This window comes from Siniperca chuatsi, linkage group LG16 (genome assembly GCF_020085105.1).
Source record: "Siniperca chuatsi isolate FFG_IHB_CAS linkage group LG16, ASM2008510v1, whole genome shotgun sequence".
NCBI lineage: Eukaryota > Metazoa > Chordata > Actinopteri > Centrarchiformes > Sinipercidae > Siniperca > Siniperca chuatsi.
The window spans coordinates 28,505,264-28,522,041 of NC_058057.1; the positions used below are offsets into that span (position 1 = coordinate 28,505,264).

At 43.3% G+C, this 16,778-nt stretch overlaps 1 protein-coding gene across 2 annotated transcripts in view; it reads right to left on the minus strand.

Moving 5' to 3' along the window:
• Positions 1 to 1,422: 1,422 nt before the first annotated feature.
• LOC122862648 (serine/threonine-protein kinase PAK 6-like) overlaps positions 1,423 to 16,778 on the minus strand; it is an 18,686-nt gene continuing 3,330 nt past the window's right edge. For both annotated transcript variants that reach the window (XM_044168164.1, XM_044168165.1), the window contains exons 2-9: positions 12,657 to 12,869; positions 9,336 to 9,905; positions 8,468 to 8,923; positions 8,237 to 8,370; positions 8,023 to 8,149; positions 4,977 to 5,102; positions 4,019 to 4,153; positions 1,423 to 3,417 (exon numbers count right to left, since the gene is read on the minus strand). In XM_044168164.1, coding sequence (XP_044024099.1) covers positions 3,250 to 3,417; positions 4,019 to 4,153; positions 4,977 to 5,102; positions 8,023 to 8,149; positions 8,237 to 8,370; positions 8,468 to 8,923; positions 9,336 to 9,905; positions 12,657 to 12,857 — 1,917 coding nt within the window. In that variant the 5' untranslated portion in view covers positions 12,858 to 12,869 and the 3' untranslated portion in view covers positions 1,423 to 3,249. The remainder of the gene's footprint in view (positions 3,418 to 4,018; positions 4,154 to 4,976; positions 5,103 to 8,022; positions 8,150 to 8,236; positions 8,371 to 8,467; positions 8,924 to 9,335; positions 9,906 to 12,656; positions 12,870 to 16,778) is intronic.

Below are 16,778 nucleotides of genomic sequence, written 5' to 3' on the forward strand. Positions count from 1 at the left end.
AACACATGAAGAACATGATGAAGATGATGAAGAGTGTGTGGTTCAGCTGAGTGTTTGTTGCTGTTCACGCACATCATTAAAATAGCAGCTCATTATCTCCATGTTATCACAGTCGCAGAGTGCAGACGACACAAACTCGACATAAACTGACTGTGAAACCGACCAACAGCTGCAGATTTAAAATGTAATTTAAAATGTTTACAAAATAAAAAACAGCGTAAAAATCAGAAAAAGACATTAAATGAAGAAATCAATAGTAAATATGAACATGGTGAAACAAACGTGTGTGTGTGTGTTCAAAGGGCGTCTGACTGTGTGAACAGGATGAATTTACTGTCTGTTGACTCTGCTGAGATGTTTGTTTTATATTGCTGTGTGTCAGATGGGTGGAGTTTGTTCAGTTTAGACAAACATGGACTCTGCAGGTCAAAGGTCATTACTAACATGATGAACCTGAACCTGCAGTTTTACTGAACATTTGGATCAACAACAATAATAAACCCTGGTGCACCAAAGACATTCAACTTCTATGCAAGAAAAATACCTCTTTTCATTAGCGGAGACAGGAAACAATACACTACTGTGAAATATGAGCTACGGTCTGCAATCAGGAAAGCCAAGTCAAACTACGCCATAAAATTGGAACAACAGATTCCATCTAATGACACCGAAAGATGATGACCAATTACAAAAAAAGTCCCTCCCCACACCTGCCATCGATACTGACCTCCCAGACAAACTCAATACGTTCTATGGAAGGTTTGAACCCCCTCAGCTCAACACATCTAAAACACAAGAACTCGTTATAGACTTCAGGCACAGCCCCCTCCCCAAAACCCCCATACAGGTCTCAGGAGACCCCGTAACCATCACTGCTCACTAACCCTGACAGACGTACCTGCACTTAAAACTCTGTATCAATCGTGTAAATATTGTCTTTAAATTTCTGTCTTGTTAATTTTGTCTGTTGTGTAGTCATTGTGTCTAAAAGTGATGTTGATATTTGTTTGATGTTACTGACACTGTTGAATTGAGCTTACCTACCGTGCTGTCCCATAAGCATCGGTCGTGTGGTCATTAATAAATGATTGATTAACAGTTTATCATGTTTTGACCGTTTGTTACCTCTAACATTCAGCCACTTGGTCAATTTTAAAAAGGGTACAAATTATGCATTAAATTAAAAATAAATTTCTACCTGAAAGACCCCAAAAGTTGTTTAAAATGAGAGAAAGTTTAACTTGAGAGAAATGCACAGGTTAGGGTTAGTAAAAAATCATTGTAGTTCAGTTAAAAGGTAATCATTTAATAATTAAAAATAATTTGAAGAACAAATAATAAAATTAATATTCAAAATTATATTTAGGCAGGGATATTGTAATGTTTGCATGTTGATATAAAAGAAATTACAGTGAACACATGTCACGTTTTATTAACATCTGTATTTTATAAAAGATAACCTAAAATAAAAACATTTAACCAACATGTGCAAAGTCACATTCTGTATAAAACTGTGCAAGTTTTTAAAATAAATCCATATCTTTTATTTACAAAAGGACCAACAGGAAAACAAAGAGCTTTTTTACATTCACCATCAACACAGAAGCATCCTGGGAAAATAATCTATACATCATGAACAAAAACATGCAAACAGGAGTTAAAAAACTCATACCAGGAGTAAAGTTTGTGCACAAAATAAAGAAATCGGTCTTAAAGGGTCAAACTCCAGTTAATACTCTATTTTGGTTCTATCATATGTAGAGTTTTTGTGATGTGGTGACTACTCGCAGGGCTGGTTGCTGAACTACAGTAGTTGGTGAGCTAACCGCTAACACGCTAGCCAGCCAGGAACATGCTAACACTGTACTGTTCTGTTTACTTCCTCTGACATTTTGTTCTCAGGATTGTTCAACATTACATTCAATAAAGAGTCATTAAGGAGGGAAAAAGCTAACAAGTTAGCTCGGTCGCTAAGAGGACACTAAGTGTCCACAAGGTATTAACAGCTGAATCAGTCAGATGTCCTCCTGTCTCCTAACTGTGTGTGAACCAGGTCTCTGTTGTAGATCTGACAGAGAAGCTTCAATAAAACTGCATGGTGACACACAGCTAATAAGCTACGATAGCTTCCTCCATGTTGGACTCTCCAGCTCTTTGTCATTGAACAAATTCACCCCTGCGAGTGAATCCACCGATCGCTGTGATTTTATGACCTGTACTGCAGCCCGCCACCAGGGGGCGATCCAGGTGTTTTGGCTTCACATTTGGGGAGCTGTCATGTCGTCCATCTTTATATAGTCTATGGTGTTATGCCATTGTTGGCTGCTGTGTTTGTGGCTGTATATGATTGGTTGTCTATTTTTAACTTAATTACAGTTCACGTTGGAGTTTTGACCCTTTGTTTTTTAAACAGCAGATCTGCTCTGAAATGTTACTGCAGTTGACATGAAGTCAAAATCAACAGAAAACTGATTCACATCCTGGATTTATTTTCCATGTTAACTGTCAGTGTTGTGCTACAGGCTTCATTTTGTTTTTAAATCTAATTTGCAAATGTCATTATTAGTAATTGATACGTTTTTTTTTAGTAATAATTGTAATATGTATTTTCATGGTTTTCTAAAATGACAACCTAAAATGTTAAAATAATAAAATCCCCCATTTAACTGTTAAAACTACAGTACAGGAGGTCAGAGGTCAACCAGGGAGCAGCATAAAGGTTTAACAGTTTGATCTATTTGTTTGTTTCATCTAAAAGTTCTGTTCACTGACAGGAAATGACAAAACTGTCAAAATAAGATTAGAGTATAAAACATTCATTTTTCAGCATGTAGCTGAACGTTCTCTGATCACTTCTTCTTCTCAGGTGTGTTTACAGGTGACAAAACATCCAGCAGCTGAAGGTCAAAGTTCACAATCTTCATGACCCCAGGACTCTCTGTGTTCAGGCTGCAGCAGCTATGTCGGCATTGTGCTGTCCTGATTCCACTCACCTGATTGGTCGCTGGAGCTCCGACAGGCAGCAGAATGGGAGGAGCTGGTACGTGATTGGCTGCTGAAGTCTGCAGCCTCCTCACCAGTGAGAAACTCAGCTCCTGTTTCTCTGGTCATAGAAAACAAAGCGACCCACACTGAGCTCCAGGAGTCAACACGGCCTGAGCACTCTCAGGTGGACTCAGGTGAGTCTCACATGTGTCTCAGGTGTGCTCAGGTGAGTCTCAAACGTGTCCGAGGTATGCTCTCAGGTGTTTAGCAGAGCGACATACGTTTGCGGTGCTGCTCCACCAGCGGCACCAGGCAGCGCGGTGAGCCGGCCTGCAGCAGGAACGGGTGCTCCAGCAGGTCGGAGGCGCTGGAACGCTGCTGCGTGTCACGAGTCAACATGCAGCCCAGGAAGTCCTTCAACACCGGAGACAGCTGAACACAAAAAGTGACATCATCAACTACACACCTGCTAATTGGTTAGCCAGTTAGCATTTAAGGTAACATATTCTAGTTGCTTATATGTTAATAAGTATTATTAACTTACAACACGTACTCATTGATGGATTATAATTTGTCATACTCTGTACTAATTAAAAAGAAATGAACTTTAAAACAGCTCCAAAAGATGAATATCATGCGGCATCATGGTCCCACAGCAGCCATATTGGTAATTATGTAAGTGGTTCTCAAACGTATTTTGAACTTGAATATGTGTTAACTGGAGCTCAGAAAGACAGAAAACCCTGATGGTGTGTTTGGATTGTCCTTACATATAACTAAACACTGGACTGGCCCGCAGGAAGTTGGTTCCAGTCAGGTCAGGGGCCTCCACTTTGTCTTTGTTTTTGTTTGAATGTTAATTTAAATCAACACTTCTATTAAAGATCATTCCAGGATGATGCCTTAATTTTTTTCAGAGCTGTACAACCTTTAGAAAGTCTGGTCCTCATAATGCATGTTCTGGACTGGTGTCCTCACTTTGTAATAAAGATAAGGAAGTTTGTGTGTGTGTGTGTTTGTGTGTATGTCTGACCCTCTGGATGTTCTTCACGCTCGGTGCTGCTTCGTCTCTCAGTTTCTTCATGGCCGTGATGGGCGTGTCGCTGAAATATGGTGGCTCTCCGTCCACCATCTCCACCACCATGATGCCCAGAGACCAGACATCCACCTGAAGGAAACAGGAAACAGGACACTGTCAGAGTTCACCTACACACAGGGACCAGACCAGGACTCTGTTCTTTAAATGTGGATTAACTAATACAAGCTAACAGGTTGTTAAAAGGTTAAAATGATCCTCTTGATTCTCATCCAGCTAATTTTTTCACATTTAGAGATTTTATTTGCAAATCTTACATGAAGTTATCTTGAGTAACAGAGAGCTCTTATTCTGAAATAAAGGCAACATGAGTCGAGAACTGAAAACCATGATCAGCCTCCCAGTATGCACTGGGGCAACACTCATGGACATTATTTTATCTGTGTTTCAGTGTGTTACTGCTGTTACTGTGTTTTATATTGTGCTCCACACTTCAATCATTCGTTATATAGCTAGTTTGTGTGGTTAAACTGTCGCCACTTCTTTTCTAAATATGTTTAGTATTCAATCTGTGATTTAAATAATTTACCTACAGTTTGTTATAATCTAATTTACCATAAATGTATGTGTTTCAATCCAAGTACAGAAAGTCTGGACCAAGATGATAATAATAATAACAATAACATAGTTAAATGTTTCCTGGCTCTGCTCTTAACAATGTAATAGTTTTCTCAATAACCTGAATGTTCTCATTTAAAATCATAATTATAATTTTTCATCTTTTTCAGTTTTCACTTGGTCATGAACCAGCTAAAATTTTAATCCATCTTCAAAGACCTGAAAATCCAGACTTTTGTCAGATCGTCACCAATGAACTAAATGTGTAAATGTGAAAGCTGTAAATGTGTTTTCAGAGTGAACATTCAGGATGTGGATCGGATTTTCCTGTTGTTACCTCGGTCCCGTACGGTGTTTTGCAGATCACCTCAGGAGCCATCCAGTACGGAGTCCCGACCAGAGACTTCCTCTTCGGGACGTCTTTACTGATCTGAGCGCAGAAACCAAAGTCTGACAGTTTTATCTGCAGCAGGAGAGAAGAAAAAGAAGAAGAAGAAGAAGAAGGGAATCAGGTGTTTGTTGTCATTTGTTGTTCTTGCAGTTAATATTTGCTGGCACAAAGACATCCAGTTTGTAACTCAGGTCAAACACTGAGACATCAAACTGTTCCACAGTCTTTGGTCGACCACCAGATCCAGATTTAAGGTTCAAGGTTCAGCTTTATTGACATTATACAGGATTACACAGTGAAATGCAGTTGTAGCTCCTCCACGCTACTCACACAGAACATATTAATATAAAAATATTCCAATATATTAAATTACAATATAACAAAACAATAAAATAGGCAATAAAATAGAACAAAGTATACAAAAGTAGCACTAAAGGAAGAAATTAAAAAGGAAAACAAAATTTTATTTACGGGGAAGATATACAGTTACGTACATACATACTATTTTTTGGACTCTCAACCGCAAAGTCAAAGTAGTTTGAGTCTGTAACTGGACTGAATGTTTATCCGTTGGTGAATCGTTGATTGGTGAACTGCAGTCCTGTGGCTCTGCTAGCACACATGCTAAGCTACCCAAACAGACTCTGTGAATCACATGTTAACATATACGGATCTGTTGGGGTGAAAAGATGATTTTAGCTGGGAACCATCTGGCTCATTAATGAAATATGTTCATTGATTAAATATTGAAGTGAATGTTAAACAGCCGCGTTTTATCCATGGAGGAACAGTTTGAAACACTGAAGAATGCAGTGGGTGCACCGTGTTGTGTGTTTGCGTGGTTGATGTTCAACCATAAAACTAAATCAACAGAGGAAACTTACAGTCAAACATAAACAGTGCACTGACAAAGTAAATTCAATAGTTTGGATTGTCGATACAAGACAGGACTGTTTGAGTAAGTTTACTTCTGTTGATTTTGTTTTATTTGTTTAAAGGGAGTTGGTTTGGTTTTAACTTTGCTCTTTTTCTCTCCCATATATACACATGAATAGCTTCACTCTGCGAAATATTTACTTTATTCAGTATGTATTTGCATGACAGACACAGCAATGTTAAAACATAAACATTTATCTTGAAACCATCCCTGGAACTTCAGCTTGTATTTATTTTTTAATCAGCTGATGGACATCTAAGCTCACCTGCAGCTTTGATTGTATGGTGTTTGATTAGTCTCAAAACCTGCACACCCATGCATGTGCACGAGATACGAGCGCACAGAATAGTGTCTGTGAGCGGTGAAGCATCCTCGCGAGGGAGCATTTCTGCTCCAAGTGCAGAAACATACGGTCCCGTGAGCACGAGGCTGCGACGAGCTCGACCCTCCCTACGCGCTCACCACCGCTCAACACTCGCTCGTGGGATGGCTGATGTCTCTGCTCCTTTGACTGGTCACTTTGAATACTAACCATGACCTTTGTTTGTTTTGATCACTGACCCAGTGGAAGACAGGCAGTTGCTAGCACTGACCTTAACTAACTTATGCATTGGGTTTACACTTTTTCGGAGCATTTTACATGGATCATATATGCTACTGCTGTCGATGTTACATTTTGGTTGTGTACGATTTACTTTTGTTAAGGGCATTGTAGAGGTAGCTGTTCCTCACTTTACCTCTTTTTTCTTCGACATCTTCTTCCTGATGATTCTGACGCCAAAAAACGGGTCAGAGAGGCCGGAGACTGTGGGTGTAGAGAGTGACCAATCAAAGGAGCGGAGACATCAGCCACTGTCTCTTCAAACCCCGCCTCAAAAAGTCTCAAAAGTCAACTTGACGAGCGAGCAAGTGTTGACCCGTTGCGACTCCGTAGGGAGGGTCGAGTGAGCTACGCAGCTTGTAAACAGGCAAGAATGGCAACTGCTTGGGGCCCCGGGCTGTTACGGGGCCCCTGAGGGCTGACAAACTTTACTCCACAGCAATGTCTCAATGTGGCAACCGCAGTGACCGCAAACCCCTCCCCCTTAAACAATGGACTTTTTGCACATACGTCATCAGACATCTGAGTAGGAAACCTCCCTAAGGGGCCCCATGTCATTCCCCTCAAACTTGCATGATACATGAAGTTTGAATTGAAAGTCAATGAAGGAAAATGAAGAGTAGTTATCGTCTGGAAGTGAAAAAAGAGGATGAGGAAAAAGAAAGCAAGACTGTGGTAAGTAAATAACTGTGAATGCTGTATTTAGTCTAACATGGCGTTAACTATGGGGGAGAATAACTTCAGCTAGCATTAGACTGACGGTGTGGATTCTTTCACAGGTTTTGTTAGGTAACCTAACATTAGCTGGCGGAGCTGGAGACTCCAGCCTAACTTGCCATCTAGCAGGCTGAAAGAAAGCGAATAAGCGACATATTGAAGCTTCACACAACCATTCAACCCCGGCCAGTGTTACCGAAATGAACGTTGTCTCTGCCATTCCCAGAGCAGAGCTTTGGTTTGGGACGATGGAGGGATTTGGACGGAAACAGCTGTTAGAGCTTCGTCTGTAACTTAACTGATGTGTCCCAGCAAAGCCATGAATGCTATGAATAATGAAAGCTATGTCCAAGGAGCACATAGAACTCCGGACTCTAGAATCGCCACCGGGTCGAGCTCGCGCTCATCACAGCCCCGTGCTCGCAGGGCCGCATTTTTGCACGCCTGGTCCATATTTCATAGGTGCGGTACAAGATGTTTCCACTCTGTCTCTATTATTGAACCGAGAGCTTGTAAATAAAATGTTCCAACTGAGAAAACTGGCCTCTGTGAGGATCACAGGTGGAAGAAGTACTCAGATCTGTTACTTCAGTCAAAGTAGTAAAACCACAGTGTAGAAATACTCTGTCACAAGTAAAAGTCTTACATTCAAAACTTTACTTAAGTAAAAGTACAAAAGTATTACCGTGTGCGTGTGTGTGTGTGTGTGTGTGTGTGTGTATGTGTGTATGTGTTACCCTCCCGTCCAGTGTCAGCAGGATGGAGTCACTCTTGATGTCCCGGTGAATGACTCCCTGAGAGTGAAGATAGGACAACGCCTGCAGGACGCCTTCACACACTGTCGCTGTCTGCTCCTCGTTCAACCTCAAACACACACAAGTACACACAAACGCTATAAAACTACAGAAACCTACAAAACAATCCAACAGGTATCTTGGACTTCCTGCTCACCTGGTTTCACTGACGATGTGGGTGAGAGCGCCGCCCTGCAGGTACTCCATGATTACCCAGAGTTCCTCCTCCACCAGAGCGCTGCGGTACATCTCCACCACGTTCTGGTGCCGGTAGTCCCTCATGATCACCACCTGAGAAACACACAGGTGAAGCTGATGAAGTCACACTGACAGGTGAGGCTGATTTTATTTAATTTTATCTTATTATTTATTAACCAGTGTCCTGCACCTCGTTGAAGAGCAGCTCTCGCCGCTGTTGCTTCCTCAGCTCCATCATCTTCACGGCCACCTGTCGCCCGCTGTGTCTCTCTCGGGCGATGCACACCACACCTGTGGACCCCTCCCCGATCTTCACAAAGTTCTCCAGAGTCATCCTCGGGTCGCCCGGATCCACCACCATCTGCAGCGCCGCCTTAAACTGCTCGTGAGTCACCTTCACGCCTCCGTCAGGTGCCGTCTGCTGGGTGGAGGAGGGGCAGTGGTGGGTCGGGGGGTGTCCCGGGGAGCCTGTGGGGGAAGGGCGGGGCTGGGAGGGGCCATCCTGGTTCAGGGAGGTCTGTGTTTTTGGAGAAAGTCCGACGTTGAAGCTGGAGGAGGGGCGGAGCAGGCGCTGAGGTAACCCTCTCCCTGTGATGATAGGACTGCTGGTGCTGTTGGGCGGAGGCAGCAGGAGGGGGGAGGTCAACTGGTGGAGAAGACAGAAGACTGTCAAATACACAGACATGAAATATTTAGATTCAGCGTGACTTCCCGAGGATACATACATCTGTACATCCATGGGTACACTGCACACACGAGCTGCTAATAGCTAATTCAGCTACTTTTAATGGGGACAATTTGACAAAATCAGCCCAGTTGTATCGATTTTCTTTCGGGGGAGGGGGGGCGACAAATCGCAGTTTTACCGGGGGTTATGTGCTGGACTACTTCTTGACTGTGAGCAGTGACTTTCTTGAGTTCCTGCAGGTTGCTTGCAGAGTTTCCCCCTGTTTCCAGTCTGTATGCTAAGCTAAGCTAAACTAAGCTAACCGGCTGCTGTTGCTTCATATTTACTGATTTCCCAAAAGGTTTAACTTTTCCTTTAAATGACATCTTACCTTGAGGTCGTAGGAGGAGGAAGGCCTTCTGGGACCTTCTCTGGAGGAGGACAGCAGGTCAGGCAGGTGATTGACAGCTGGTCTCAGGTGAGGTCTGCTGTTGGTCTCCACAGTCTGCAGGTTGTAGAAACAGGAAGTTGGCCGCTGTCTTAGCCCCGCCCCCTCACTGTGGGTGTACTGTCCACCTGTCACACCTGTCCTCTGAGGTGTCACAGGTGTGGGGGGCGTGGCCTCAGACAGAGTCCCCACCTCGCAGGTGGACGTGGCTCTCTGCAGAGCTCCGTTCAGTTTGGGGCTGCTGCTCAAGCTGCGGACCTGCTGGATCCTGTCCTGCCAGTAGGTGGAGCTCCCGACCGTCTTCCCGCCGTCGTCGTGGCGATTCAGCGCCTCGTACTGGTACGTCTGATCCTCCGCCAGTTCTCCCAGTCGACCCAGTGACTGGGCCCGTTTCCGTGCCGACGGGCTGCTGCGGCGCAGGGAGTTGGAGCTGGTGACGGACAGATGGCTCATCTCGGAGATCACGTGGGAGATGTAGTCGCCATGACCGATAAAACTACCACGAACAATCGTCTGCAGAGAGACGACAGCAAATATTTATATATTTAAACGTTCAGTCAGATTTAAATTTAAATAAAGATCGACGCATGATGAGCCAGAGAGTTCAGTTTTAAAACACTGTTAACACGATTAATTCACTTAATGAATAAATCTAAATAAAGGTATTCGTGATATCGGATGTTGAGTTTGAATCTAAAGTTACATTTCAGAATCAAATTGTTCATTAAACTGAACATATTCTGAATTTATATGAAAGGTTCTGAAACTGAAAATAAAACATTTTAAAGTTTAAAGTAATTTTACCAGATTCAAGGTTCAATTTTAATTGCAAAACACATTAAAGTTCAGTTTGTGACACGTTGACTATTTAGTTGTGTTTGAGTTAAAACAGGATCGGTTTGTTAGTTCACTATATAAAGAATAATATAATAACAATCTAAGTTTCACTATAATGTCAGAGTGACAGTGAAATATTTTCAGCAGAAAATACTGAACAGAAAAACTGTTTAGTGACAGAAAAGTCTGAATTTATCTTCATTATAATGACATTTTCCATTATAACTAAGCTCCAGACTGAATAAATACATGATTTATTCAGTGTAAAATCTAAAGTTATGGAGATTTGAGTCCTGGAAACACAGATCCATCTGATAGTGTCTGTTTGTTATGAGGTCACACATACTGTCTATATAATATAGACACCTGAGAGTACCTGCATGGAAACATCAGCTCATGTTTCAGCTGAACTTCAGACAAACATTTACACATTTACAGTAAACCAGTGAACGCAGCGTCAGCCTCTGCATGATGAGGTCAGAGGTCAGCTCAGGCTGCACTGATCTGATCTACTGTAATGATCTTTAAGCTGCAGGACAAAGATGGAAGTTTACCGACGACAAAACAAACTCGAGCTCTCAGTCTGCAGGTCCAAACTAAACTGGGTGTTTTTTACATTTCGTGTTAACTTCTGTTTCTGGTGTGATTTTCTGAACCAGATGTTTTCTTCTTTTAGTGTTTTTATGAATAATTTTAACGGAGAAAACGATTAGAACCATTATAAGACAAACGTGAACGAGGCTCTTTGTCTCTCTGCGTTTCGGTTGATCTGATCCGACTCAAAATAATGCTGCAAACAAATTATAATAATAATAAAAAAGTTATTGTAGGCTGTGGCGACATTCTGAAACCACAACATTTTCAGAATAGTCGTGGCTCAGCTCCGACGTCCTGGTCTGAACGAACGAGGCGGCGGTGAGGAGATCAGACAGTAGCTGAAACTGTCGGCTGAACAATGACACATAAAACATATAAATCATACGGTGTCGTAAAGTCATGTGGTCGCCGGTCGCCGTGGATTCTGGTGTCGTCATTAAACTTCCATAGACAAAGATGAGCAGCTGCAGTTTTAATAAAGTCAGAATTTGTTTGTTTTGTTGAAATAATAATAATAATTGTATTTTAGTAAGCTGACTGCAGAGTAAGGTACGCATATTCACCATTAAGTAGTTGCTTATTAGCATGCATATTAGTAGCATGTTGGCTCTTTATTAGTCATTATAAACCACTTCTTAATGCCTTATTCTGCATAACCATATCCTAACACTACTGGGCCATTAACTAAGAGTTTCCCCTCAATAACCTGCTAATCACTGCTTATTGATAGTAAGTAAGGAAGCTGTTGTACGTGAATTACAATCTTATTATGCTTTGCTCAGTATGGGGCTTACAGGGGGAAGCACCACAAGAATACTTCTCCTTTAATAACACTTAATGAATATGGTCTATTCTTATGTAACAAAACACACAAGTACAAGTGCTACTTGTGTCCAAATAAGTCTAAATTAAGTCTCTGAATACTGAGACTGTCCATATATGAGCTGTTATGATCCTGATACACTGTGTCTGAGCCAAGTTCAAGGTAATTACTGCGCTAACAACCAAAGTTATGTACTTGCATGTATTTTTGTCGAGTCATATTGTTTCCTGGTGGCCCAGTTACAGGCTGATCATGAGACAAACTGATCAATACATTTTACAGTGTTTCTAAACAGCATCAAACACATAGTTGATATTTACTGATACTGATCAGCTGACATATAGACGACGTCATCGCGAGGTTCAACTGGGGGGCAGAAAACAGAGCCGATGACTGAGAGCTTCATCATGAAAAGTTATTCTGTGATTAAACTTCACGAATCACAGAAGTAATGTTCATATCATTTTTATCATATTTACGCTAATGTTACTTTTTACGCTAACGTTACAACTTCTGTGTTTTTAAATCGTGGCGTTCGTTGATCTTCTGGGACACTCGCAGTTAATTTCTTACCACCTGTAGAGCTAACTCTGTGCAGCGCGTGTTAGCATTATTGCTGCTGTTAGCTGCTATTTCTCACTTGAATGTGCGTCATGTTAGCTAGCAGAGTCGACAGGTGTTTATCAGCGTTTGGTAAAAAGGTTTTGTGCCACCTGTAAAAAGTCACTTTACAGTTATTTTAAATACTGAGATCGTCTTTATATGAGCTGTTGTTACATTGCGAATCCCTGGTTGTTTGTCAATGGGAAACTGGTCTACACACGGATCCTGATCCTGATCCTGATCTGTGAGAAGATAAAATCAACCTGTCTGACTTCTCGTGTTCATTAACCAATCAAACCTCTTCCTAGTGATGTCACTGTGTTTCCAGATATTATTATTATTAATAATGTTATTGACAGAACCAGAATAATCCTTTAAAATGAGGGAGTCTGACTCGCCCTCACCTTCCTGAGTTCGACCTTAGTGACCCTGGATGGGTCCACCAGGGGGCGTGGCCTCCTCAGCGTGTCGATGACGCTCTGCCACTGTGGCGGCAGACCCACGTAGCGTCCTGAAGCGGCATCGAACGACGTGTGGACGCGGTGCTGGAAGTCCTGCGGCGCCGAGATCTGCGGCCTGCGCTTCTTCTTCCTGCGGTGGAACATCGCCAATGAGACCTGAGGGAAACAACAGGAAGCAGTACGCTCAGCGCCGGAACAACACCGCCGCCGATCGGGCTGAGACATGACGGAGGGGCGGATCACATAAACACACACACACACAGTAAACAATGAAAACTGCAACACACACAGAAACACACGCTCGGCGTCGGTAAACTGACTGCTTCTCTTCCTGCTCTCAGGTGATTTACCTGAGCAGAGTCACATGGCCTCCTCCTCCCTCTCTCCTGTCAAACACAAACCGACCAAACAGCCCAGGTGAGAACTCACCTGCTGGCATCAATAACTGTTTAAATGACGGCAGCTGTCACAGAACGCAAACTGTGAAAATACAAAGACAGTTAAATCATTGTTGAGCACTGCTGATCAAATGAATATTATTGATTATAATATTGAATCAGCTGAACGTTTGTTTATAATGCGAGTTTGTTTTTCTCTGAAATGTGGATTTTATTCACAAAGTGTATTTTCAGTTCTCCTTTTTTCCTCTCTCTCCCCTCTCCTCCCCCCTCTCCTCCCCTCTCCTCCCCCTCTCCTCCCCTCTCCTCCCCTCCTCTCATCTCCTCTCCTCCCCTCTCTCGCGCCTCTCCTCCTCCTCCTCTCCTCCTCCCCTCTCTCTCTCTCTCCTCCCCCCCTCTCATCTCATCTCCCTCCCCCCTCTCTCTCCCTCCTCCTCCTCCTCCCCTCCTCCCCTCTCCTCCCCTCTCTCTCCCCTCTCCTCCCCCTCCTCTCATCTCCTCCCCTCCCCCCTCCTCCCCTCTCCTCCCCTCTCTGTCCTGTTCAACATGTCGACTTGAAGCTGAAACGTCGAGTAGCTTCAGACTGAAGCAGATCCAGACAGGATGTTTGTACAGGGAGGGTCTGAGGTCTGAGGATCACCTGGACCACGTACACAGGTGATCCTGCAGCTTACGAGTTTGTCTAACTCACCTTCCAGCTGTTGAGGAGCTGGTTGTATCTCAGCCAATCAGTGACCAGCAGGATAAGAAGGGGCAGCTTGAGGTGTTAATGAGCAGAAAATGCTTCACACTTCCTCAGCGGGTTCTTCGTGAGCTTATCTTAATGTTCGCATCACAAAGCATCAACACTTTACTACGAACACGTGTTTCCTGAAACGTCCCTGTGGCACTTTAACGCAGTATTTTGCCGCATGGTGTCGCTGTTGTTGCTGCGGCACAGGGTTAGAGTATCTGTCTACGAACTGCAGCAGAGTGTGTGTGTAATCAGGGTGTGACCGACATACCTGAGGAATCAAACCGACACACTACATGACCAGACAGCTCCACTGAGTCCTCAGTCCGACTGTAACGCAGACTGAAACAGCTACAAGAGGGGGAGGCAGGAAGCGTAACAGGGTTTCCTGCAGAGGTGGAGCACCTGGAGTTTACACAACGCGCTTTTATAACTAATAATATTAACGTCTTCAGGGAAAAGGAGCAGCAAAGGCTGTGTTCAGTGAGTCAGACTGTTAAGAGCATCACCTAGTCAATCAATGAATCATGAGAGCAGCTCAGGTGACTGATCGATCGATCACATCATCAGATCTATCAGAGAAGCACGTCACAACATCTGGACAGAAGAAAACCTGCTGAGTTTCAAGAAATAAACTGAAACCATGAATTCACTTATTCGAAAACAAACTTTTCCAAAACTATTTATATCTGCAAAGTGCATTGATATATATATATATATATATACATACACACAGTGGTGTGAAAAAGTGTTCGCCTTCCTGATTTCTTATTTTTTTGCATGTTTGTCACTTAAATGTTTCAGATCATCAAACAAATTTAAATATTAGTCAAAGATAACACAAGTAAACACAAAATGCAGTTTTTAAATGAAGGTTGTTATTATTAAGGGAAAACAAAATCCAAACCTACATGGCCCTGCGTGAAAAAGTGATTGCCCTAAACCTAATAACTGGTTGCTCCACCCTTAGCAGCAACAACTGCAATCAAGCGTTTGTGATAACTTGCAATGAGTCTTTTACAGCGCTGTGGAGGAATTTTGGCCCACTCATCTTTGCAGAACTGTTGTAATTCAGCCACATTGGAGGGTTTTCGAGCATGAACTGCCTTTTTAAGGTCACGCCACAACATCTCAATAGGATTCAGGTCAGGACTTTGACTAGGCCACTCCAAAGTCTTCATTTTGTTCTTCTTCAGCCATTCAGAGACCCCACAACAACATCCAAGGAACTGCAGGCCTCACTTGCCTCAGTTAAGGTCAGAGTTCATGACTCCACCATAAGAAAGAGACTGGGCAAAAATGTCCTGCAAACCACTGCTGAGCAAAAAGAACATTAAGGCTCGTCTCATTTTTGCCAGAAAACATCTTGATGATCCCCAAGACTTTTGAGAAAATACTCTGTGGACTGACGAGACAAAAGCTGAACTTTTTGGAAGGTGTGTGTCCCGTTACATCTGGCGTAAAAGTAACACACATCATTTCAGAAAAAGAACATCATACCAACAGTAAAATATGGTGGTGGTAGTGTGATGGTCTGGGGCTGATTTGCTGCTTCAGGACCTGGAAGACTTGCTGTGATAAATGGAACCATGAATTCTGCCGTCTACCAAAAACTCCTGAAGGAGAACGTCCGGCCATCTGATCGTGACCTCAAGCTGAAGCGAACTTGGGTTCTGCAGCAGGACAATGATCCAAAACACACCAGCAAGTCCACCTCTGAATGGCTGAAGAAGAACAAAATGAAGACTTTGGAGCGGCCTAGTCAAAGTCCTGACCTGAATCCTATTGAGATGCTGTGGCATGACCTTAAAAAGGCAGTTCATGCTCGAAAACCCTCCAATGTGGCTGAATTACAACAATTCTGCAAAGATGAGTGGGCCAAACTTCCTCCACAGCGCTGTAAAAGACTCACTGCAAGTTATCGCAAACGCCTGATTGCAGTTGTTGCTGCTAAGGGTGGAGCAACCAGTTATTAGGTTTAGGGGGCAATCACTTTTTCACACTATTTCACTCATTTATCATTAACTAATATTTAAATTTGTTTGATGATCTGAAACATTTAAGTGTGACAAACAAAGCTGTTTGCTAACTGACAAAAACACCAGAAGACCTTTAGCAGATTAGTGACAACAATAACAGTTTAGCTAGCATTAGCTAACAGCTATCCATAAGCTAACACAAACTGGTGAATGATTTGTATAATGAACAAACTCTCTCACAAACACTGAACACAGCCTTAAAAGTGATTTTAATTTTATGACGTAGTTATAAAACTTAAAGTACTTGTGAGTTCCTGTAGGTGGCGCTTTTCTGAGTTCAGCCACAGAAGCTAACACTGCTCATGCTAACGCTGTTTATGGTTAGGAAACAGGAAACGCATCATCAATGAAGTTTGTTGGTTCGAGATAAAACATGGATGTCTCTCTGCCTGCCTGCCTCTCTCTCTGTCTGTCTGTCTGTCTGTCTGCCTGCCTGTCTGTCTGTCTGCCTGCCCGTCTGCCTGCCTGCCTGTCTGTCTGCCTGCCTGCCTGCCTGTCTGCCTGCCTCTCTCTCTGCCTGTCTGTCTGCCTGCCTGTCTGCCTGCCTGTCTGCCTGCCTCTCTCTCTGCCTGTCTGTCTGCCTGCCTGTCTGCCTGCCTGTCTGTCTGTCTGCCTGCCTGCCTGCCTGTCTGCCTGCCTGCCTGCCTCTCTCTCTGTCTGTCTGCCTCTCTCTCTGTCTGCCTGCCTGTCTGCCTGCCTGTCTGCCTGCCTGTCTGCCTGCCTGCCTGCCTGTCTGCCTGCCTGCCTGCCTCTCTCTCTGTCTGTCTGCCTCTCTCTCTGTCTGCCTGCCTGTCTGCCTGCCTGTCTGCCTGCCTGTCTGTCTGTCTGCCTGCCTGCCTGCCTGTCTGCCTGCCTGCCTGCCTCTCTCTCTGTCTGTCTGCCTCTCTCTCTGTCT